The sequence below is a fragment of the Trachemys scripta genome, chromosome 2, assembly GCF_013100865.1.
Source record: "Trachemys scripta elegans isolate TJP31775 chromosome 2, CAS_Tse_1.0, whole genome shotgun sequence".
NCBI classification, from domain to species: Eukaryota; Metazoa; Chordata; order Testudines; family Emydidae; genus Trachemys; species Trachemys scripta.
This window is the reverse complement of record NC_048299.1, coordinates 15,421,612-15,445,340: the sequence shown is the minus strand read 5'-3', so window position 1 is coordinate 15,445,340 and position 23,729 is coordinate 15,421,612. Positions and strand designations below refer to the sequence as shown.

Here is a 23,729-nt window from a genome sequence, read left to right as displayed (position 1 = left end):
CTTCCCTGAGCCCCCTGCCACACCCCTCCTGCACCCTACACCCCAACCCCCTGCCCTGAGCCCCCTCCCGCACCCCAACCCTCTGCCCCAACCCTACAGTCATGGCCCTGCATGCAATTTCCCCACCCAGATGTGGCCCTTGGCCCAAAAAGTTTGCCCACCCCTGCTCTAAAGCCACTGGTTCCAGTAGGTGGCATCGTGCACTGCCTCCATAGTGGACCCACCAGGCCCTTTAGTGTCTTAAGGCATCAGTACTTTCCTAAACTAACGTATAAATAACAGCCCCAAGTTTTCCAATCTGACTAGTGATTGCAGGTGCCTTAATTTTGGGGTGACCATCTTGAAACCCCTTAAAGGAGCCTGATTTTCAGAGAACTAGAGTTACCAGACCCCCAAGGCACAATGTGCTAATGGTGCCATACAACGAGAAACCCAGAAAATGCAATACTTGTCTTAATTAAAAACAAACTGAAGAGAGGCAGAGTGCAAGGGGGACGGTGGACAAAGAAGCAGCACGTACATATCATGAATCCCCAGAACTAGTTAACAACTGACTGACTGTAGCATCTCTTAGGGCTTGTCTTCACTACAGGGATAAGTCGACCTAAGTTACAATACTAGCCATGTAGTCGACGTAGTTTAGGTCGACTTACCCCGGTGTCTTCACTGCACTTCATTGACGGGAGGCGCTCTCTGGTTGACTTGCCTTACTCTTCTACAGGGGTCAACCAGAGAGCCCTCTTCCATCAATTTAGCGGGTCTTCACTAGACCTGCTAAATTGATCCCTGCTACATCAATTGCAGCAGCATGGATAGTGAAGACCAGCCCCTTAGAGTCAAAGGAATGTCAGCCTTTCTACGAGGGGTAACCAGAGAGAAGCCCATGAGCCATACGTAGTTCACAAAGAGGCAACCCACAAAGACAACAGCTCTCGGCATCTGATGCTCCATGTTGACCAGAGCAGGCTGCTCCGCATAAGACTAGGGACTGGTCTACACTAGAAAATCAGGTCACTTTAATTATGTTGGTCAGGAGTGTGAAAAATCCACACCCTTGAGTGACGTTAAGCCAACCTGAGCCCCTGTGTAGACAGCACTAGGTCACTGGAGATATCTTCCATCCATCTAGCTTACCGCCTCTCAGGTGTCTACATGGAAGGGCTACAGAAGCTGTGCCACTATAGAGTTTTAAGTGTAGACATACACAAGTGTGGCATGATGGGATTTGCAATCTACATGGTCAGCACTTGCACATTGAAGATAAAGGTACTTTGCAGCTGGCTTCTTTTCAATCAAAATTAGGTGTTGCATTAGGCTCCTTCTCAACAGCATAGCATGCTGGCAATTCGAAAGTCTGGAAAATCCTTACATGAATTAATGGCAGCAAGCCAACATCAATCACCTACCTGGTTTTGATCATTGTAGTCACACTCCCTAACCACGACTAGTCCTCCTTTCTGACTTGGGTGACCCTGGGCAACCAGACATTTGTTGGTTTGAAGGTGATAAAGCTGTGAAAGGAAATGATGACGCTTAATTTATACCATCATTAAAAGGCAAGTAGCAGAAGGAACATTTGGCAAGTCTTCTAATAATCCATATTTCCTAAAACTCGTCATATGCTCACAAAAAAACACCTTCTCCTTGTTTCACATATAGGACATTCTGCTTTTTAAATTAATATTTTAGTATAAATACACTTAAACACTTTAATTTTATTTTCAAGATCTGACGAGTTCCCCACCTGCGATTTGGAAGTAGTGTGCACAAATGACAGAATTTTGCCTGTTGTGTTTGCGTAACTCAATTATTCCCTACCAACTCCATCCTCTCTCTGAACAGCAGAGGTCACAGACATATTTTCACTCCGGACATTTAATGGGTTTTCTTTCTAGGATTCACAGCAATTACCAACATCAAAATGCTTTCGTCTCCAGCCCCCACCACCTTCCCTTTTGGATTCACTTAATGCAAGTGACTTTGTGCCACCTGATTTCCAAAAACTTCAGGAATTGAAAATCTACCTGGTCTCAACTACATTAATTTAATTAGGCCTCTGGTGGGGATTCAATTTAGAGTGTAAAACTTCCCATGTCTTTCAGATGAGCTCCCAGCCCAGTTTTGATGCATTGACTATAACCTGAAGTAGAATAACCTGGAGTTTGGTTTTTTTGGCCAGACTGGGATTAAACCCTCAATATGTGGCTGCATATTGAAGAAAGCCTACTACTGCGATGAATTATGAAGCTCTTAGTAGCTGCTCAGCCGCTCTCCTGGTTTGACAAGAGTGCCCACCCCTGAATTCTGCTGATGGTCATTTGGTCAGTGGTCCCATGAAGTAGCTCAGCATGCTCAAAGGCTTTTATTCTGGTTATTTGGCTTCAGTATGATCAACAACAGAAAAAAAGCTGATCTCCATTCTGGAGCTGAATGTAGACGAGCTTTCACAGCCTTGGAATAGTGAGCCATCCTGAAAAATGAGCCAATTTTGCCTTGGATAAATGCATGCAGTTACTTCGGCTTTTGTTTTATTACTAGGCTATTCCTGAAAAAAAAAAAAAATCAATATTTTATTATTCTTTAGATTTATAAAACCAAAAGGCATTGCTATGAACACTCTAGACAATGCTAACAGATACATAAATCCAGAAAGAAATAGCTACTCTGTAGCATGACACTAAATAATCGGGCAGCACAACAACAACCTAAATTCCATTTTTCTCTGAGCATCACCCCCAGCAATATTTGCTTCTTCAGATGCCCTAAGATGCTATGCCCTGCAGCATAAATAACTGTTATCCCCTTTGCTGATTTGCACTACACATCTAAATCAAATAGATTCCATATTTTAAAAAGAGAATGTCCCTTAGAATCCTCTCAATCAAGGGCTTTAGGGAAGATCAAATTTTGAATGTTAATCATTCACCAGTAGCTCCTTAAATTATGTAACTTACGTGGTTTTAAAATGATGTGTGTGTGTCATCAGTCATGGACCACTAGCATTTGACAGTTTTTATGATACTTCCCCAGTTGGCTAATAAGCACTGCTCCTTTCCAAATTAGTTTTTATATTATAAAGGTGGGATTTGGAGTAATTTATTCTGAACCCTTAGGAGTCTGGCACACTGGTAATATTGGCTGATCATTCTGTTCCCTGGGCCTCTTGACTCAGTTTATATAATGAATTAGAGCCAAAGCTGACTAACACAATATTGAGCACACTTATCAAACCCCGAAGACTCAAGCTGCAGGACTTTAATTCGATTTGGCAGTACACTGCCCTGTTTATTCAAAGGACATAGAAGGCTATCCTCTAAATTGAAGGGAAGGAGATCCTTGGCTACAGAGAAGGTCCCTCACTTCATTTTGAGATGTTCAAAAGCCTTGAATAACCTCATCCAAAACCAGCAGTATTCCTTCAGCTAAGCCTTCATCTGGGAGTAACCAAAAAGCCATTATCCTCCTCCAAAGGTAAAAAGAGCGACAAGGAAAATGCCTAAGTCAGGTTGGTGCATCTGCTGTATTTAGAACAAGACATTTTATTTTAAAACTTACAGCAGCCCAACCAGGTACTGAACTGAATATGAAAATATTCTATAACTACTTCACTGCTGGACTTCGCTGTAGCTCCTTCTTCAGTGAAATCCTAGTGATTTCAAAGGGACTCTGCATGCACACAGGTGTTCACTTGATGATCACCTGTTCTGTTCATTCCCTCTGAAGCACGTGGCATAGGTCACTGTCAGAAGACAGGATACTGAGCTAGATGGACCTTTGGTCTGACCCAGTATGTCCTATCTTGTGTTCAGCATGCAGCAGCCTGCAGGATTGGGGCCCTAGGCTGTAAGAGTTGCATCCGTTGTTTAAAGTTTACTGTTAAATATTGCAGACTACGCTACGTTGTCCAGAGGGGGGCATGTTTACGTATTAACCAGATTACTTATTAAATTGGTTTATGATCATCAATGGGAGGTTCCCACCTGTCCATACCTAAAATAAGAATTATTTGAGTCTCCTACAGCTCTCTTGCACACAGAAAGATTGACAGATGTTCTATGGAATCTGGAGTCATTTTTTGGAAAGTTTAAAAAAAAACTGTACTGGGCCAAATTCAGCACTGGCGAAAGCAGGTGCAACTCCAGTGATTCTTGCATACAAACCCATAAACCAAGGTCTACTTAGTAAGAGATGGATATGCACCATTTTAAAAGTCTATCACCATATCCTTCTTGATGGTGTTTATTGCTAGGTTTCCACTAATACACCAAATTATTTCACTGAACATCTAAGAGTAAGATTTCTTACTTAGCCTCGCCTTATGGGCAAGAGAGGCATTTTCAGTCAGATGTGACTTTTCATCTTTGCAAAAAACTGTTGAATAAAAGTATTGACTGAGGAAAGGTAATTACATTGTACATCTATGATAAACAAAAAGTGTGAAAGTTTCGGGGTAGGTTCTTCTCAACCCAAACCTACTCTCAGAACCAGTGGTCAGTCATGAAAGCGTCCTACATAAACTTTAAAGCTGAAAAGGGAAAGACATTGCTTCAGTACTGTACCATCTGAAAAGAACCTGGCTTACACAAAGGGGCCTTTTCCAATTTACCTCTGGATAAATATACAAAATTTGACATTTTCAAGACAAAACTAACTTTTATTACAGTATACACCAATTCACCGCCTGTGAAAACAATTTACTGTACTTACTTCTATGTGCACCATCACAATAAGTTTCAAAACTACCTAAAAAGAGCAGGGGGAAATCGAAGGATTTTCTAAAGAAGTTGAACAGTGTCTTACCCTTCCACGCCGCAGTATTTTTGGTCGTTTTTGCCCTCTGTTAATAAAAACTGGTTGCTGAGCTTTGGCATTGGGCCCAGATATTTGCATCTCTGGGTAGATTTTATCTAAATACCATTTAAATGACTTGCAGTTCATTTTTTTCCTCAACTCCACACGGTCAGTAATGTTTCCATAATTCCTGGCCCTTAGTTCAGGTCTTAGAGCAAAATACTGTTCCTACATAGAAAAGAAATAGGAGAAAATATCCGATCAGAACTATTTACATTACTTCTAGTACCAATTTTAAACAGTGATTAATCCAATGCATTAAATTACATACCTGTTCCATTTAACCACTGACTTAAAGTATTAGTTCTTCTCTGAAAATTGGAATTAGAATCATAGAACACCAGGGTTGGAAGAGACTTCAGGAGGTCATCTAGTCCAACCCCCTGCTCAAAGCAGGACCAACCCCACCTAACTCATCCCAGACACGGCTTTGTCAAGCCAGCCTTAAAACCCTCTAAGGAGGGAGATTCCACCACCTCCCTACGTAACCCATTCCAGGGCTTCACCACCCTCCTAGCAAAATAGTTTTTCCTAATATCCAACCTAGACCTCCCACACTGCAACTTGAGACCATTGCTTCTTGTTCTGTCATCTGCCACCACTGAGAACAGTCTAGCTACATCCTCTTGAACCCCCCTTCAGGTAGTTGAAGGCTGCTCTCAAATCCCCCCTCACTCTTCTCTTCTGCAGACTAAATAACCCCAGGTCCCGCAGCCTCTCCTCGTAAGTCATGTGCCACAGCCCCCTAATCATTTTTGTTGCCCTCCGCTGGACTCTCTCCAATTTGTCCATATCCTTTCTGTAATGGGGGGGCCCCAAAACTGGACACAGTACTCCAGATGTGGTCTCACCAGTGCCGAATAAAGAGGAATAATCACTTTCCTCAATCTGCTGGCAATGTTCCTATTAATGCAGCCCAATATGCCGTTAGCCTTCTTGACAACAAGGGCACACTGTTGACTCATACCCAGCTTCCCGTCCACTGTAATCCCCAGGTCCTTTTCTGTAGAACTGCCGATTAGCCAGTCGGCCCCCAGCCTGTAGCAGTGCATGGGATTCTTCCGTCCTAAGTGCAGGACTCTGCACTTGTCCTTGCTGAACCTCATCAGATTTCTTTTGGCCCAATCCTCCAATTTGTCTAGGTCACTCTGGACCCTATCACTACCCTCCAGCGTCTCTACCTCTCCCCCCAGCTTAGTGTCATCTTCAAACTTGCTGAGGATGCAATCCATCCCATCATCCAGATCATTAATGAAGATGTTGAACAAAAGGCACTTCTCTTGATACCAACTGCCAACTAGACATCAAGCCGTTGAGCACTACCCATTGACCCCAACGACCTAGCCAGTTTTCTATCCACCTTATAGTCCATTCATCCAATCCATACTTTTTTAACTTGCTGGCAAGAATACTGTGGGAGACCATATCAAAAGCTTTACTAAAGTCAAGGTATATCACATCCACCACTTTCCCCATAGCCACAGAGCCAGTTATCTCATCACAGAAGGCAATCAGGTTGGTCAGGCATGACTTGCCCTTGGTGAATCCATGTTAACTGTTCCTGATCACCTTCCTCTCCTCCAAGTCCTTCAAAATTCCATAATGTCATTTTAGAGTCAATGTTTATTGTGCCTCTATGATTTCCATAACAAATTTTGTTTGGTTTACAAGTCAAAAAATGATTTATTGTCTAACTGCCACACATGCAAGTTTAGGGCTTGTTCTTGCATACGAATGATGTTATTCATGTGGTCAGTCTCACTTACTTCAATAGGACTACTCATGTGATTGGAGGTATTCACATCCACATGCATTTACAGGACCAGGTCTTTAATGTGGGCTCCTGGAGTTAAGATGGGTTCTGTCCTTATCCTGCCTCATCCCTAGTAATAAAGATTCTAGAGGCTAAATTATGCCCTCAATTACACCTGTGCAACCCCAACAGAGGTGCAATGAGAGCTAATGAGATTACAGAATCATTATTACTGGTGATGTATGAAAAGTAAAATTCCCATGTTGATTCTCACATCCTAGACTGAGTTTTCAGGTAAAACAGAAAAGACACTGGCTAATTTCATATGCATTCTTTAGGATACAATAACCATGGAACCCTGAGACTTCGCTGGATAAACCTGCACTTTAAACAATGTCTGGAACTTGCTGGAGCTAATGACAGTCTAGTGCTATTTTTAATCTTCTGGTCTTCTGTCCGACACTAATTAAGACTATATATCCATCATTACTGAGAAACTTGTTAATTATGAAGTTGCGTGCAAAGTTAATATCACTGAAATTTCTGTAGCAGGTACAAAGAAGCTATAAGAGCAAGACTAATACAATCTAGCACAAGGCATAACATGTATATAGTGAAATGGAATCCGGGGCAATTGTACACTGTCATAAGAAAGAATTAGGTTAGTCTTTTCTGTATCAAATACATAATTTTGTGTATTATTGTATCTGTTCCTTTTTTCAATAAAAGTATTAATGAAGTGGGATATTCAGTGTAGACCTCATCGTATCCTTAAAAGTGTAACTATGATATTTTGCTTTTTTTGTATTGCATATTTGTATCTCATATAGCATAAATACATAATTTACAACTCCTCATGAATGTAAAAATTAAAATGCAATTTTTACTATTTCCCTTTTCCCTCTCTATCATATAGTATTTTTGATTATTTACTAAATGCTGCTGTTGAACTCTCTGCTGAAAAAAACAGAGGAAAACAGACCATCTTTCTATATCTCTCTTCTAGATCAGTCATCCCACTACAGCTTCAGTCAATATCATTACTGATATGTATAAGCATGGAAATATCTTCAGACCTGCCTTCCATCCCTAAATCTGCTGTAACAAAAGACCCTGGCAGCTTTCAGAGAACAAGAATAGAAAAAGCTGGAGAACTCCACAGCTGATACAAGAAAAAAAGGCACAGAACTGAAGTAGAGTACTCATACAATCAGTAGGTGAAGTCCTTTTTGGACAAGAAGTGGGATTGGCTGGTGCCTCTAGTCCCTAATGCTGACCTCAGAAGCCAAAAAGATGTATAGAACTTAGGAATTTCTCAAAAAAAAAAACCAGGAGTACTTGTGGCACCTTAGAGTGTGTATCTCACACTAAGAAGCCGAATCACAGGAACGAGAATCGTGCACATCTGGTATCTCATCAGACAAAGGAAGGTATGTTATCATAAACTGGAACAATTCAATTAACACTCCCATTTCAAACGCTGTAATTTTTATCTTACCTTATATTCATCCATCCATACGTGTGCCAAGCGCAGAGAGTTATGTGCCATGGTATCCTTCCCCCCCGGTGAGCCATAGGGGCGCCTTTTACGGAATATGTGTCCAACCCTGGAGCAAGGGATGATCAGAAGTCTACCCCCACACATCCAGATCTGTCCACAAGAAAGCAGAAGACACTTCAGTGTAGAGTACAAAAAAGGTTCAATACTTATTTTTTTAAGGGGATAGTTATGGTAGAATTGTGTATGCTCAGTATTCAGTTTTTAAAGGTTCATCTCTCCGTCAAATCAAAACCAATTTCCTATGGGTGAAAAAAGGCAAGGCTTTACTCTTTGAAAAAGGCAATTTTCATATCAATTTGCCTATATCACCTCCCTGCCACTTTTTAGGGTTGTTCAAAATAAAATGTTGCAAGCACTTTTTAAAAACAGCACATATTTTCTCCCACTCTCCTTTCCATTAGAAAGAGCCACAATGTTTTTCAAGCTTTCAATATTTAGTTTTCAGACAAAAGACCAAACACAGAATGTTTCAGGACAAAAGCGAAAGTTTAGAAAGTTATAGGTGACAATACAGGTTAACCCAGTACTGCAGACAAGGCTTAAGTATACAGGTCCAACCCCGATAGCGTGGACATAGTGATAGTAGTATAAAAGTGCTTTATAACAGCTTAGCTATTCCCATACATGTGGGGCACCTTTATACCAGTATCACTGTGTCCACACTAGGACTTGTACGAGTATAACTATAAATTGGTTTAAAAAAAAAAGTTATCACACCTCTGACAGTCATACTGGTATAACTGAAGTGTAGACCAGGTATTAGAATGGACTATTTATTTATTATTTATTACTACTAGTATAAGGTTAATTATTTAACCTTAACGTCAGCATCCCTACTGTTCCTGCTACAGTACATGTGTGCACACAGTAACCTGTGTAACTGATCATCATCCTGATTAGTCAATCTCCTGTCCATTTCAGAGTATCCCCAAAAACATAATAAGTACATTTTTTCTCCACCTTAGTAGAACAACCTCTGTTAAGCAAACACTGTTAAGTCCTGTTTTAAACAACCACTTACAGGTTTCCCATATGTGCTGTATGCAGACACATATACATGTGTGTGACATGTAATCCCTTTTGGGTGCAGGAGTTAAAAATGTTTGCCCTACTTTACCTTCTTTCTGGTAGTAAAATTCAGGAATTTTAAGGCCAGAAAAGACCATATTGATGATCTAGTCTGACCTACATAACACAGGCCAGAGAATGTCAACCAATAATTCCTGCATTAAGCCCATAATTTCTGGTTGAGATAGAACACCTGTTTTAGAAAGATATTCAATCTTTAGTTTGCACCTTGCTTCCATTCTGAGTTTTTCCTAACTTCAGCTTCCAGCCACTGGATTTTGTTATGTGTTTGTCTGCTAGACTAAAGAGCCCTTGACTCTCAGAAATCTTCTCCCAAGTAGGTACTTACAGAGTCATCAAGTCACCTCTTCACCTCCTCTTGGATAAGATAAATAAATTGAGCTTCCTAAGTCTCTCACTGGAAAGCAGATTTTCCAGGCCCTGAATTCTTCTAACAACTCTATTCTGAATCCTTTCCAATTTTTCAAGTAGGCATGCTGCACTTGGACACAGTATTTCAGTAATAATTTCATCAATGCTGTATAGAGGTAACCACCTCCCACCTTCTACTCAATATGCTCCTTCTTATACATCCAAGGATTGAGTTAGGCCTGTAGCCACAGCATCACTATACGAACCCCAGTTCAGCTGGTTTTCCACCATAACCCCAAATTTGTTTTCAAAGTCACTGATTTCCAGTGTTCAGCTCGACATCCTGTAAATGTGACCTACGTACTTTGTCCCTATCATGACTCAATTTGCAAACAGATTTGTTTGAAGTATTTTTATTTTGTACAGCAGGGGCTAAGAAACATTTGCCAGTGCTCGTTTCCTTAACGAGTCCCTGCCTCATATTTGTCCATAGTAATGACTGAATCAACATTCCTTATAAACCCAAAGGTGCCTACTACTTGTTTGACAAAAGTTCAAAGCAGTTTAATTATTTTTAAAATCTCTACCCTGTGAACAAAGAGGAGATAAATGTAAAACAAGCCTAATGAACCAACTACAGTGGAACCTGCCAATAGTAACTTTCTGCCTATCTTTCTTCAACAGCTCTGAGGCTAATCTTCTGCATGTTCCCTAATTTGTACAGTACCTGTCTAAACTGTGTTTCAGCTCCTCTGAGAACGATTCTAGCATGTCTGTAAAGCCCCTAAGCCTATAGAAATGTTATGTAAATAAACCTGTTTATATTAAAAGGGCACCTGGCAGCTTGAAGTTGAGACAATTTCACAAACTGAATTAAACGTAGTTTCACGCAGTATATCTGCCCGTGTCTCCTCCTGCCAAATTTGTCATTTTATAAACCATATTCTCTAAGTCTCTCTCTCTCTCTCTCCATATGCTGTGTGAAAGACCCAGACAAACAAAAGAGGAAACTGTGAAAGTGACTAAAGATAAGTGCTGTCAAACCCTATAGAATAAAAGTCAAAAGGGAGAACATTTTCCCCCACTTTAAACTTCCAGTTACAATCAAATTAGTTGTAACAGTAGTGGATCAGAAATTTCAGAGTGTTATTTTGTAAGTTGAAAGCATCCTTTGAAAGGAAAATGAAGGCCCTATATAGCTTCAATATGCAAATAGCAATTCCAGCGCTAATGAATCTCTGCTTAGGTAAGGGAACAAGTGGAACACCTACTGTAATACAAACCAATTATTACCCGAAATGATATTTCTAGATTTTCTCCTCCCCAGATGTCCATACCACTATCATACTGTCCAAGTTCATTGAAGTATTCTCTATCCATAGCAAACAAGCCTCCTGCCATAGTAGGTGACCTAGAAGAGGAAAAAGATTAAAATGAGCGCCCATGGTCTACACACTCATTTTAATAAAAAAAAGTTACTCTAGCTTAATCATCAAGTCCCCAGTCCTATTACTGGATCCAGACGGTTGGACCCCATTGACTACGACTGCAGGATTGAAGTAATCAGATCAGGTCTCAAAAGATCCTATAATTTATTTATTTTTAAAGGAAAATGTATAAATATGATCTGTGATCCCTCACTGTTCCATCACATATAACTGTACAACATACATTTATTTGCTGTGTACCTTTAAATAGCACTAAGTTAATGCGAGCGAGGTACCTTTTAGTTTGTGCCCACAGCACCCACACGGGGGAGTTACAGCACAGTATCTAGTGCACACTGCCATCCACATGCCCGTTGTCCAAAATGCAGGGCTACAAAGACAAGCCCTCAGTCTTCCTTCAAACACAAATAGCTGGCTGCATAGAAGCCAAATTACTCTTTTGCAATGAGATCACCAGCGTAAGTGCACTGCAACCCTGTCTAGAATCCAGTCAGATTATATTTTTGTCTCTTTAGCTCTGACACAGTATCTACATTTTCTGGTTAATTGATTATGTTGCTCTTGATCTAAAATGTATGGATGTACATGTTCATTATACGTACAAATGTACAGTGATGTGTGTACAAATCAAAATGATTGTATATTTCCCCCTCATGAACAAAGGGCTTATATAGGCTGGTCCTGACCTGACTGGGGAAAAAATAATACATTCCAGTGTACACTGTAGTTACTGGTATCACCTGAAAGAAGTAATAATTCCCTTTCTATGTGAAACGAGGATCAAGCTTAAAGTACACAATCCAATAAACCTAATGGGGTGTAATTAAATTATTTATCTTGTCTCACAAGCTGAATTTAAAATCAGGAGTACTGATGTTTCATCATTAATAAAATCATCAGGTTATCCCCCGATTGTTATAACTCTTCTACTGTTGAGTATTTGTTCTCTCTGGTGGTTTTCCAGTTTTTTGTCCCTTCTATGTAATGCCTCTTATGTAGCATTTTTACTATGCCAATATATTTTGTAAACATCTGTACATTAGTTACTATTCTACAACCTACATCCTAAACTGCTCCTGTATGACCAATACCTCTTTTTATAAGCAGGAAGTCCCTGTCTGCTGTTGCCCTGGCAAAGCGTAAGGCGCGGGGAGGGAAGAGCAGTCCATGCAATCATGCCATATGACAGTGGCTAGACACAGGCATTCCACAATCCTAGTCAGTAAAAATGCAATAAAAAAGTGTCCAGGGTAAGCAGCCCTAAGTCTGGATTCCCTTGTTTGTTCTGACATGGTCTTCTGCTGTAGGATTTGTCCCTCTAACATCTGGGTAGAGAAGAATCCAGCACATTTGGATTATGAAGATTTTCTAAACAGATGACAAAACAAAAAGCTTTCCATTAGGTGGAAAGTGATATTCGGAGATTTTTAAAAACAAACTTTTAGGATATTGTTTAAGCAATGCGAGAGCTTCTCTAAATAGGAAAGTCATTCTCAAACTCAGGAAACTGAGTCATCGTAGACAATGGGACTCCATTTAAGTACCAATGTTGTCTCTGGGCTCAATTCCAGAATCCTTGGAAGACAGTGGCAGCTTTGCCTACACAGAGGACTGCATCTTCAGGCACATGGTGGATTATCTCTAATCAAGGTTCCTAATTTAAAATTCTCTTTGATGGATCTCCTCCAGTTTTCTCCCATGTGTCTTCTTCTAACTTCAGAAATACCTGCAGTGATCTCTTCCCAAATAGATTATTGCTGAGACAGTTTATTAAGAAATACCATGAGGCTTGGTCTACACTACCCCCCTAATTCGAACTAAGGTACGCAACTTCAGCTACGTGAATAACGTAGCTGAAGTTCGAAGTACCTTAGTTCGAATTAGTTCGAACTTACCTTGGTCCACACGCGGCAGGCAGGCTCCCCCGTCGACTCCGCGGTACTCCTCTCGGCGAGCTGGAGTACCGCAGTCGACGGCGAGCACTTCCGGGTTCGACTTATCGCGTCCAGACTAGACGCGATAAGTCGAACCCAGAAGTTCGATTTCCAGCCGTCGAACTAGCGGGTAAGTGTAGCCAAGGCCTGAGAAGTTTCTTGGTTTCCTTAGATCAAGCCTTGTGATGAGAAAACCCGATGTGGAAAACCTGACGCACACAGTATTCAAACTACAGCAGAAAATCCAGTGTTGGAGCCGCTTATGTCAGCTTGAAACATTGTTAATTCACATTCCAAGGGCAGAGAAGGATAAGAACACAGAGTCAGGTTTCAGAGCCCATCCCAGTGATAAAATGTAATAAAGCACTAAAATTCTGCCAGAAATTAGTTTAATTGTTTTAACGAAATTAAAGCTTCCTTTTTATGAAGTCAACCTAGTGCCAATGAACGGTGCTGGGTTAACAGCCCGAGAGACTGAAGACCTCTAAACTAGAGAAGATATGCAACACATCAGCTTCTCCACATTGCTCTGCCAACTTCAGCCTTGCTCTTGGATGGATTCCCCTGTACAAGCCATTTCTACAGCAGTGCTTAGTGAATATCTGCCCTCTCTGCTAAGACAAAGTTTCCAAAGGTGGTGGCAATTTTATAACATGGACACGTCCAGTAGGAAATGGACTGATACTGTTTACTTCTGATGGGCCACCAGACACCTATGGTATGGTAGAAACATCAAAGAAAGTGCTGCCAAGTCCCAGTGCTCATCTTTACTCAGGCTTTAGCCTTGAAGCATGACCCTGGGAAGCACTTCAGGCCGGACTCGAAGGGTTGACTATAGAAAGGATAGACGATTTCAACGCATTCACCACAAAGCTTGATGGCGTGGCTAACGGTTTGAGGCAGCTTTTGCATCTGTGCATGTTGAAGTAGAAATCTTTATGCCAAGATAAATGCTAATCGAAAAGAAACAAAATGTAAAAGCTATCTGAACAGAAAGAACGGAATCTTGACACGAAAGCTCTTGAGTAAAACTGGTACAACAGTTCTATCATTGACCACGACACTTGCCTTCTTGTTACAAAAAAAAGAATTTTCCAAAGCTAGCATTTTCTTAACATGTGGCCATGGAAGTTCCAGAGCTCACGCCAGATGGATACACAGCATATAACTATGGCAGAGCTGATAATAAAGGCAATCATACACCAATACATAGTTCTAATATTAAGGTCCTGGATAGTACATATTTAATATAGAATAGCCTGTAAACTCTTCACACAGATCAGGTCTTATCTGTCTGTAGAGCAACATGGCAAATGTGGTGTTATATAAATCTCTAAAAAGGTGTTTTTCTTGCCCTTTAAAAGCAGGCAAATGAGGCTAAGCTAGCCTTTTCCTGTTGTTAAAGTTTAATTTTCTCTTAAACTCACTCAATAAAAATGAAGAGACAGACCGACCCTTGGCAATGTAAGTCTCTGCTCTTAAAGATACACTTCTCATTTACGAGCTGGTCTCTATTTACAGCATGTTACTTATAATTGTCAGCTTGCTTCCCAACAGGCAGCAGAAATCTTACTTGATTGGCGCAGTGGCTCCCTCAGGTCCTTCTAATTCTGACAAAGGAACAAGATCCCATTTAAAGTGCAGACCCCAGTTAAACCCTCCACGCACAACTGGGGAAGAGCTGTAGATAAGCGTGTCAGCACTGATTATGTCAATCACAGGGCACACCACTGTCTTGCGGTCTTCTCTGATTGGAGTCAGCAAAGGTTGTAACCACATCTCATTCACTTCACAGTGGCTGTCCAAGAACACCAGCACTTTTCCTGAGAAGAACAAAAAACATACAAAATATGCAGGTCTGTGATAACACTGAATATATATACACAAATTATTTCTAATAGAGGACTGAAAGCATACACAATAGAGGAAGATATAATCCCGATCTAGAGGAGATGACTATCTAAAGAAATCCACTGATATATTGAATTGTAAAGATAGCAGCACTTTTACAGGTATTGGTACCAAATATATCAAATATAGCTGGGGAGGGGGGGAATACAATCTCCAAACAAAACCCTGATGGTAGCAATCATCTGAGTCCACTGCTGCTAAAGGGTTTCCTGCAGAGAAATCTTACCGTCTAGCCTGAAGGAGCAGAGTACAGAACTTTACTATCGGCAATAATACTGATTACAAAGTAATACATATGATTCTACATATACTGCACAGACTGTGAGAGAAGCACAGTGCAATAACAATAAAGGGAAGCACTTCTGACTCCCCTGCTGTGAGAATGAAACAACTCTTGTTCCACCCTCACTCCAACAATTTTTAATTACTGCATTTATTCTGTTCCAGCTCCCATTAAAGTCCAAGGAAGTCCTTGCGCTGACTTCAATGAGACCTAGATCAGGCCATTACTGCCGGTATTTTTTCGCAGCTCAAACAGGTTCTCCACCACCCTGACAAGGCCCAGAGGATTCTCTCCTACCACTATAAACCTCCACACCAATCCTCAAAAAGCCAAACAAAGGAAGCATCCCCTTGTCTGAGAGCTAGACATGAGTAGCCAAAGGGGTGGAAGACTCTGAAGAGCAGATATCACAAGACAATTAAGTACCAAAAAAGACCATCAAAAAAGCTCCACAAGGAGTGTTGTGCAGTCTTACTCATGCAACAGAGAATCCGTGGAGGCCAAAGGTGTAATGCAGGGGAAGGTAATTAGAAGACACTCATGCTCTGATAAGCATATAAGGAACCTCTCAAGAAGAAAACACCATTCATTCAGCTAGTTCACAGACAAACTATGTTTCACATCATCAATCTTAGCTATTCACATTTAAAGTAATTTCTTGCTCAAATGTGCAGTTATTCATAATACTTCCTTTGGCAAAGTTTCATATTTTGGTAAGCATTTTAGCCAGATTTGGTGCTCTGTTGCCATATACCCTCACAAACTTTATATATATGAAACAAACACACACAGAGACTACTTAAACTCAGAGTCTGAGTCTGACCACACACCAGTTTTACACTGGTGTATCGCAGATCCATGGAGTTTAAGGCCAAAAGGGACCATTATAATGATCGAGCCCCATCTCCTGCATAATACAGCCACAGAATTTCAGGCCTGTCAAGAGAAATTTGGGATCCCGGTGCATCATATTTGCTGGGGCCCAACCCCCTCCTATTTGATTTTATTTGCACTGTTAGACATTTTGGGGATCCCCTTGAACTCAGGGTCCCAGCACAATTATCCCCTCTTTGTCCTCTCTCATCAGCCTTGCACCCAGTAATCCGTGATGTAAGAGCAAAGTCAGGGCCAAAATTATTAGGGCCAGATTTTGCTAGTCTTACTCACATTAAGTAACACCCTACTCCTTGTAAAAGCCATCAGTTTGTGTGGGACTATTCACCACAATTAGAGATGTTAAAATCTGGACCACTGGGAATAAAGGAGCAATCTCCAGGCTTAGTCAGTGTAAAAATTATTCTGAAATTTTGTTTTAGAAGAGAAAAGTGATGTGATATTGGGATAACTGAGGAGAGATGGGAGAGGACTGGATACATACCATGGTAAAGAGAGTGGTATATGAACTAGATACAGAGAGAGGTAACAAGTAATGTTCAAGTCAATAACCTATGAACTTCAATACTCGTTTTCTTTCTGGATCATGCTATTACAATGCTAACAAGTAACCGACTAATTTAGAAATTATCTTGTAGCACACAGCTTCTCACATGCCAAAGAATTTATCCATGATGTACATTAATATAAAATATTCCCTGGGTACATAAAGCACAGATATATTCTATCCCAATTAATTGCTGTAATGACAACTGAAATACCACAGGTGAGAAGTAGCTCAACGATGCCTGTGAATTAGTAGTTTACTTGGGAGCTTTTCTAAAGTGCCTTAATGAGAAAGCAAAATACCTCACAGTTCAATTGCTATCACTTGAGGTAAAGTATTCTGCATGTATGTTATCCAATATATAATGAGCTTTGCTCTCGACTTGGAGCGGGAAAATCCTACACTGTTTTACCCAAGTTCGTGAACCACTGTTGCTCTTCCCAATTAGAGCAAATTAATCTAAATTAATTGAGGACATATTTACTGCAAAAGTAAATTGCCTCACTGTTTTAATTTTGATAAGATTTACAAGGGACACCTTGGGTCAATTTGGGCCCCAAACTTAGATTATATAAAAAGGCTGAGGGTTTTTTTTGTTTTGTTTTTAAACACATGCAGAGGCAAAATTCTGCCTTCACTTACACAGTGTAAATCCGCTGAAATCAACTGATTTATTCTGGATTTACACGCAAGTGAGGACAGGTTCTGGCCAACACTGCTAAGTACCAACTGATCTTTGTGCCTCTTGTTTCTTGTGGGGGAGCTAACACACATGAAGGGTGCTTAAAAGATATTCAGATGGTGGACTTCCTTCCCATGACTCAAGCTGAAAGCTTCAATTTATTTTCTTCATTAGCAAAATAATTATTTATTTTCCCATAAATGAAATCCCTACTACTTTTAAGAAAGCTAATCATATAGAACTTGTACAATCTGTCGACACCACTTCTTATGACCAGCTGCTTAAACAGTCAGCACTAAGCTGGGGGGAGAGGTGAGGAGAGGGTCCAGAGTGACCTAGACAAATTGCAGGATTGGGCCAAAAGAAATCTGACGAGGTTCAACAAGGACAAGTGCAGAGTCCTGCATTTAGGAAGGAAGAATCCCATGCACCGCTACCAGCTGGGGACCAACTGGCTAAGCAGCAGTTCTGCAGAAAAGGACCTGGGGATTACAGGGACGAAAAGCTGGATATGAATCAGCAGTGTGCCCTTGTTGCCAAGAAGGCCAACAGCATATTGGGCTGTATTAGAAGGAGCATTGCCAGCAGATGGAGGGAAGCGATTATTTCCCTCTATTCGGCACCGGTGAGGCCACATCTGGAGTACTGCATCCAGTTTTGGTCCCCGCACTACAGAAGGGATGTGGACAAATTGGAGAGAGTCCAACGGAGGGCAACAAAAATGATTGGGGGCTAGGGCACGTGACTTACGAGGAGAGGCTGAGGGAACTGGGGTTATTTAGTCTACAGAAGAGAAGAGTGAGGGGAGATTTGATAGCAGCCTTCAACTATCTGAAGGGGAGTTCCAAAGAGGATGGAGCTCGGCTGTTCTCAGTGGTGACAGAACACGAAGTAATGGTCTGAAGTTGCAGTGGGGGACGTCTAGGTTGGATATCAGGAAACACTATTTCACTAGGGGTGTGGTGAAGCACTGGAATGGGTTACCTAGGGAGGTGGTGGAATCTCCATTCTTCAAGGTTTTTAAGGCCTAGCTTGACAAAGCCCTGACTGGGATGATTTAGTTGGGATTGGTCCTGCTTTAAGCAGAGGGCTGGACTAGATGACATCCTGAGGTCTCGTCCAACCTTAGTAGTCTATGATTCTATGATTTGGGTAAAGCCAGAGTCCTGATCTACTTTTGTTTTATAGGAAAACTGTTCCCTAATCCTGCCCAGGTCTCCAAACTCTGGAAAGTGAAAGAATGATCACATCCGGTGGCCACTTACTCTTCTCAAAGCTTCCCTTTCATTCATTATGTACCGAGTACGACTCTTTTGAAAGCACTTCATTTCTAGCAAGCTGCCATATCTTATGTGGGGACAGTTTTATTTGAACAGTTAAACCTGTAAATGCACTTTAACCTAGGAAGTTTTTAATCCATCAACTGTCACCGATGGTGAAAAATAAGTGATGCTAAGGACTGACTTATAGGAAATCTGACTGATTCTCTGCCCCTTGCTCCTTATCCATCAAGAGATTGCTGTATAGGCAGTAAGTTCAGTCGACTAAAGGAAAGCAAGTGCATCACATCACTCAACATCATCCCCTTTACCTAAACAAAAAGCACTACTGATGATCACCATATGGAATATGTCAGATACTCCTTGGCTGGACGGATTGTGGCTACAACACAGGTGCTGCCTAGGTGTATGGAGAAAAGATTAAAGGAAAGAAAAGACAGGGTATACCTGTAGCATGAGATGCTCCAATCATTCTTCCTCGAATCAGCCCCTCTCGCTTTTCATTTCTTACCAGCTTTGTGTTTCTTGGAAGATTTTTTTTTATATATTCTTCTAGGTCTTTTTTCAAATCAACTGCAAACAAGAGAACAAATACAGAAAGCAAATTTAGTCAGCTTCATTGCAGTTGCATGTAGAATAAAAACAGCAAAACTGTGTAGCATGCAGAGTGATCAAAAAGCTCCTTTAGAAGTTCTACACTTTATGTTAGTTGACAATCTTCAATCTTGAAATGTTCAATTTCAGTGAAGTCATTCCAGGTAGTACACCCAGTTCTAAGTCCCCTTGCCACTTTTTGTAGCTTTGCAATCATGTTTTCCTATTAAGTGTTTCTCTTTCCCCTGCTGCTGTGTGAGACATCTATGGAGACAAAATGGCAACTGGCTATACAGGGAAAAAGATGGAACTGGCCAAGTGCTGTGTGCTGACAGCACAGCCTAACATGCTGACCAATACTGCCTCAATGTTTCCTTGTTCCTGTATAGATCTGTCTGTATCCACCTGCTGTCTCTTGTTTTATACTTAGATTGTAAGCTCTTTGGAGCAGAGACCATCTTGTTTTGCTCTGTGTTTGTACAGAACCAAGCACAATGGGGTCCTTGTCTATGACTGGGGTTTCTAGGTGCTAATAATTAATTAATAAGTTAATGAACACAAAAAGGAATATTTCTCTCTCTAATCTCTTTCCAACGTAGCTATCTTGGGTGTTTATTTGTAGCAATAGCAGATATAACACTTTCGGACAGTTGTGTGAGTTAAGTTAGCGGTGTCCTACAAGGATCACTACACTAAAATAAACCTTGATGCCTTTGAGGGGGAAAACATCTATCATCAACTCAGCCAGTATGGATAATGAAAGCACTGGTCCATCTTTTTCTCTGCTTTTGCAAAATAGGGTCTAACAGATATGCAAAGTAATTTATGACTCCAATTGCAAATGGTCACCTTTCCAGAACCTAAGGAGGATCAAAACACCCCGGACAAAGCACATGCTTTTGAAGGAGAGCAGAGATCATTATTACCGCCTGTAATTACTACTGTAACACAAGTATATAATGATGGTAAGAGACATTGTACTTCCTCAATCTTTTCAATGCCAACATTTCCCACATAAAGGAAAGGCAGGCAACAGGCTTCTGTCATTGGGGAGAGGGACTGATGAAAGCCATAATACTGGAGAAGAGTAACTGAGCACGCAGAGACATGGAAGAGAATAAATGAAGTCACAGTGAAACAGCCAGCCAACCGGGATATTATAAGGACCAGGGTTATGGAAGATTTTACATAAGTGGAAGAAACATTGGAGTAGGAGTAGTATAGCAGAGAGAAACAGCATCGGCCTGCTAGACATCAGTTATAAAAGAACAGCAAAGTCATCGTCAACAGGATTAATACATCAGTGGAACGGATGAGGAGGGCAAAACGGAGCATTCTTACAACGAACAAAGCACTTCTTTATCAGGGAGATGGTCAAGAAGCAGGGCTGCCCAGAGGGGGAGGACAAGTGGAGCAATTTGCCCCAGGCCCCGGGCCCCACAGGGGCCCCCATGAGAGTTTTTCAGGGCCCCTGGAGTGGGGTCCTTCACTCGCTCCGGGGGCCCCGGAAAACTCTCACGGGGCACGGGCCCCCGGAGCTTCTTCCGCTCTGGGGTCTTCGGCAGCAGTTCCGCAGCGGGGGGTCCTTCCGCTCCAGGACCCGCCGCCGAAGTGCCGGGTCTTCGGTGGCAATGGCCCCCTGCCGCCGAAGACCCCAGGCCCCCTGAATCCTCTGGGCGGCCCTGTCAAGAAGTAAAAAGAAATTCCTGATACCGTCTTTATATATTTTTAAAACAGAACAGTGGCCATACTGGGTCAGACTATGGTCCATCTTGCCCAGCATCCTGTCTCAAACAGTGGCCTATACCAGAGCTTCAGGGGGAGCGTACAGAATAGGGTGATTACAGAGCGATCCACCCATTTCACTCCTGGCTTCTTAGGGGATGTCTACACTGCAATGTAAGTCCATGCTTGAGCTCGGAATCCAGCCTAACCCCCTTCCCTTCCATCTCCACTGCAATTGCACTAAACCAGGGCTTAGACCCAGTGTGAGTCAAGCTGGGAGCCAGGGTCTGAGCCCTATTGCTTTGCAGTGTAGATGCAGCCCTGCTTGATTTGGGTCCTGGGAATCATCTAGAAATATCCCACAATTCCATGGGAAAACTTCTTTAGTGCTTTTTATCCCAACAACCTGCAATTCTATTGAAAAAAGAACTTACACACACACACACACACACACACACACACACACACACACACACACACACACACACGGCGGCAGTTCAGGTCCGCATTCACCCCTTCTCGTCTGATCACCAATCTGCAAGCACACAACCAGAGAGCCTCCTGGGTTTGCAACGGAGAGCGAACCAATCAAGCCTTCCTTGTCACGGAAGCACTGCCAGATTTTGACAAACCTCTGGGGTGAAGCCCATAAAACTGTGGACTTCAGAATAAGCACCGGGAATGACCAGACGTAACAGCAGATCGTTAAAAAGCTGGCGGTTCTGCCGATTTTCCAGATAGGTGATCAGAGCAGAGAGTGCATTAAGAGGCTGAAGAGTGAGTACTGGAAGACCAGGGACAAGAACTGCATATCGGGCAACTTGCCCATTTTATGAGGACTTTGACTGGGTCCTGGGCAGTGCGCCCAGCATGGAGCCAACCTTGGTTCATGGTGACCTGTTAAGCCAAGATGATGCCCTGCTGGCTCCTGAATCCAGCATGAAGGCTGACAGGAGCCAGCAGCAGGTTCCCAGTGAACAGCATGAAGTGACTTTAAATGAAACCAGTCCCAGAGCAGGCTATGGATGAGGCTCAACTGCAAATTCCCAGTCCCTACTTGGAAGAACTCCTTGATCCTCTCCCATGGAACAGCCCACGACAGAGCCTGCAGAGAACTTGGTAGAGACAGAAGCTGCCCCAGAGCCTGGGAAGTGTATGACTCAAAGTGTACTATTACAGTAATGGAGGGATTTCTGCTGTAAGAAGCAATGCAAAAAATGGTAAGACCCAGCTACCAGCGTTTAGCCACTAATGGCTGACTGTCTCACAGCAGCCAGGCCTCCCCGTCCCACTCTTCCTCCTCCCGACCCACCACATGGAGCTCAAAATGGTGACTTGGAATTTCAAACACTCAAACAGATGTAAAGGTTATTTTAAATGTTGTCTCAGAGGTTTGCTAGGGTCATTTGTGTTTTCCCGCCACTCTGTAATCACTCCTCCTGGGTCTATGCTGTCGCCTGCGAACTGTGTATGAGAGAGTGAGAGAGAGGGAAACAAACAGTATACTATTTCCAAATCTAGTCCATTTCAGTTCAAGTGTAGTGTCAGTTATTGCTCAGAACTGTGCCAGGTGGAGTAAACAGGCAGATTTCAGCGTGTTTGCGTGCAGCCATAACAGGGTAAGCCGTATGTGAGCTAACACAGCATCATGTTAATTCCCTCACGGCTTCTGACCCAATCCTGGCTGCTGATAGCTGCAAACTTTTCCTGAAGCGAGAACTCCAGGTAGTCAGTCACACTGCTGGGAAGAGCATATTTTCCAAGCCCCTCAATATAGCTGACTAGCTCACTCCACTCACAGATGTGCTGTTCAGTAACTATTAGTTGGAATACTGCTGCATACCCTGCAGGTTTTCCTCCAGCAGCTTGGAATAACATCTCCCTTTGTCAATAGAGCACCACAAAAACTGTTATGTCTTCCAAAATATGAAAGGCCTGAAGTGACAGAAAAAACATTTGCAAAGAGGGCACTAAACACCCCTTCATATGGCAATTAGTTATGAATTTTTTATGAAACAGAATAAAGGTTATAATGTTAACCTTACCATTGTCTCTGCACTTCTGTAAATGCAATTAACCAGGCTGTGTCCAGAGACAGTATGAGGACTGATGCATCCCCTTCACAATATGTGTTGATTCAGTTTAGGAATGTTACATTTTATGCCCTTGAGATTCCACAAGAATTAACTCTGTGCTCCTCCACTGAGCTATTTTAGACAATAACCCTCTGTGTCTTGTCCTATTTCAAGCCCCTCGACCTGCCTACTGTTCTTCAGGAACTCCATCCCTGGCCCAATGTACCTTCCCAGAACGTTCCAAAAGGAAGGATTTCTGTGATTAAATTATGGTTGATGCTCGAGAGGACAGACCAGCAGGTCCAGTACCAGAAGAGGAGGGACGAAAAATGGGAACAACGGCATGCTGACAGGCAGGAGGAAAGTGGGGCTCAACGCCCAGGTGAAGGACAGGTTTTCAGCAAGGGAGCTGGTGCTTGCAAACATGAACGGTGGCTAAGGGAGGAGGACAGAAATCAACACAGAAAACTGTTTCAGCAACTCATTTCCATAATGGCGGCAAGAGCTCCGGCACCTGCAGCCCCTCTCACATCATGCCAGGATGCCCAAACATACCCTCAGCCTAGCAGTAGCTTGGACTACTCCACGTTGGGGTGGCCCATGCATTCAGGACTCATGAGAGTGGCTGGGCAGGGCAACTAAACCCAATGCAGCCTTCCTTCTTCCAGACCCCCTCCCCTGCTGCTGAGGGGAAATGTAAAGAAGGGAAAAGAGAACTGGGGGCAGGGGACACATAGGGGTATCGTGTCAG

General features: G+C 42.2%; 1 protein-coding gene across 5 annotated transcripts in view; it reads right to left on the bottom strand.

Annotated features, from left to right (window-relative positions):
* GALNT11 (polypeptide N-acetylgalactosaminyltransferase 11) overlaps positions 1-23,729 on the bottom strand; it is a 79,031-nt gene that overhangs the window by 16,463 nt on the left and 38,839 nt on the right. For 4 of the 5 annotated variants that reach the window (XM_034759970.1, XM_034759972.1, XM_034759973.1 and 1 more), the window contains exons 5-10: positions 19,032-19,157; positions 14,561-14,810; positions 10,899-11,016; positions 8,103-8,255; positions 4,801-5,019; positions 1,407-1,511 (exon numbers count right to left, since the gene is read on the bottom strand). In XM_034759970.1, the coding sequence (XP_034615861.1) occupies positions 1,407-1,511; positions 4,801-5,019; positions 8,103-8,255; positions 10,899-11,016; positions 14,561-14,810; positions 19,032-19,157 (971 nt within the window). Of the gene's footprint in view, positions 1-1,406; positions 1,512-4,800; positions 5,020-8,102; positions 8,256-10,898; positions 11,017-12,132; positions 12,422-14,560; positions 14,811-19,031; positions 19,158-23,729 lie in introns of those variants that run through there. The other variant, XM_034759974.1, reaches the window with a different exon arrangement.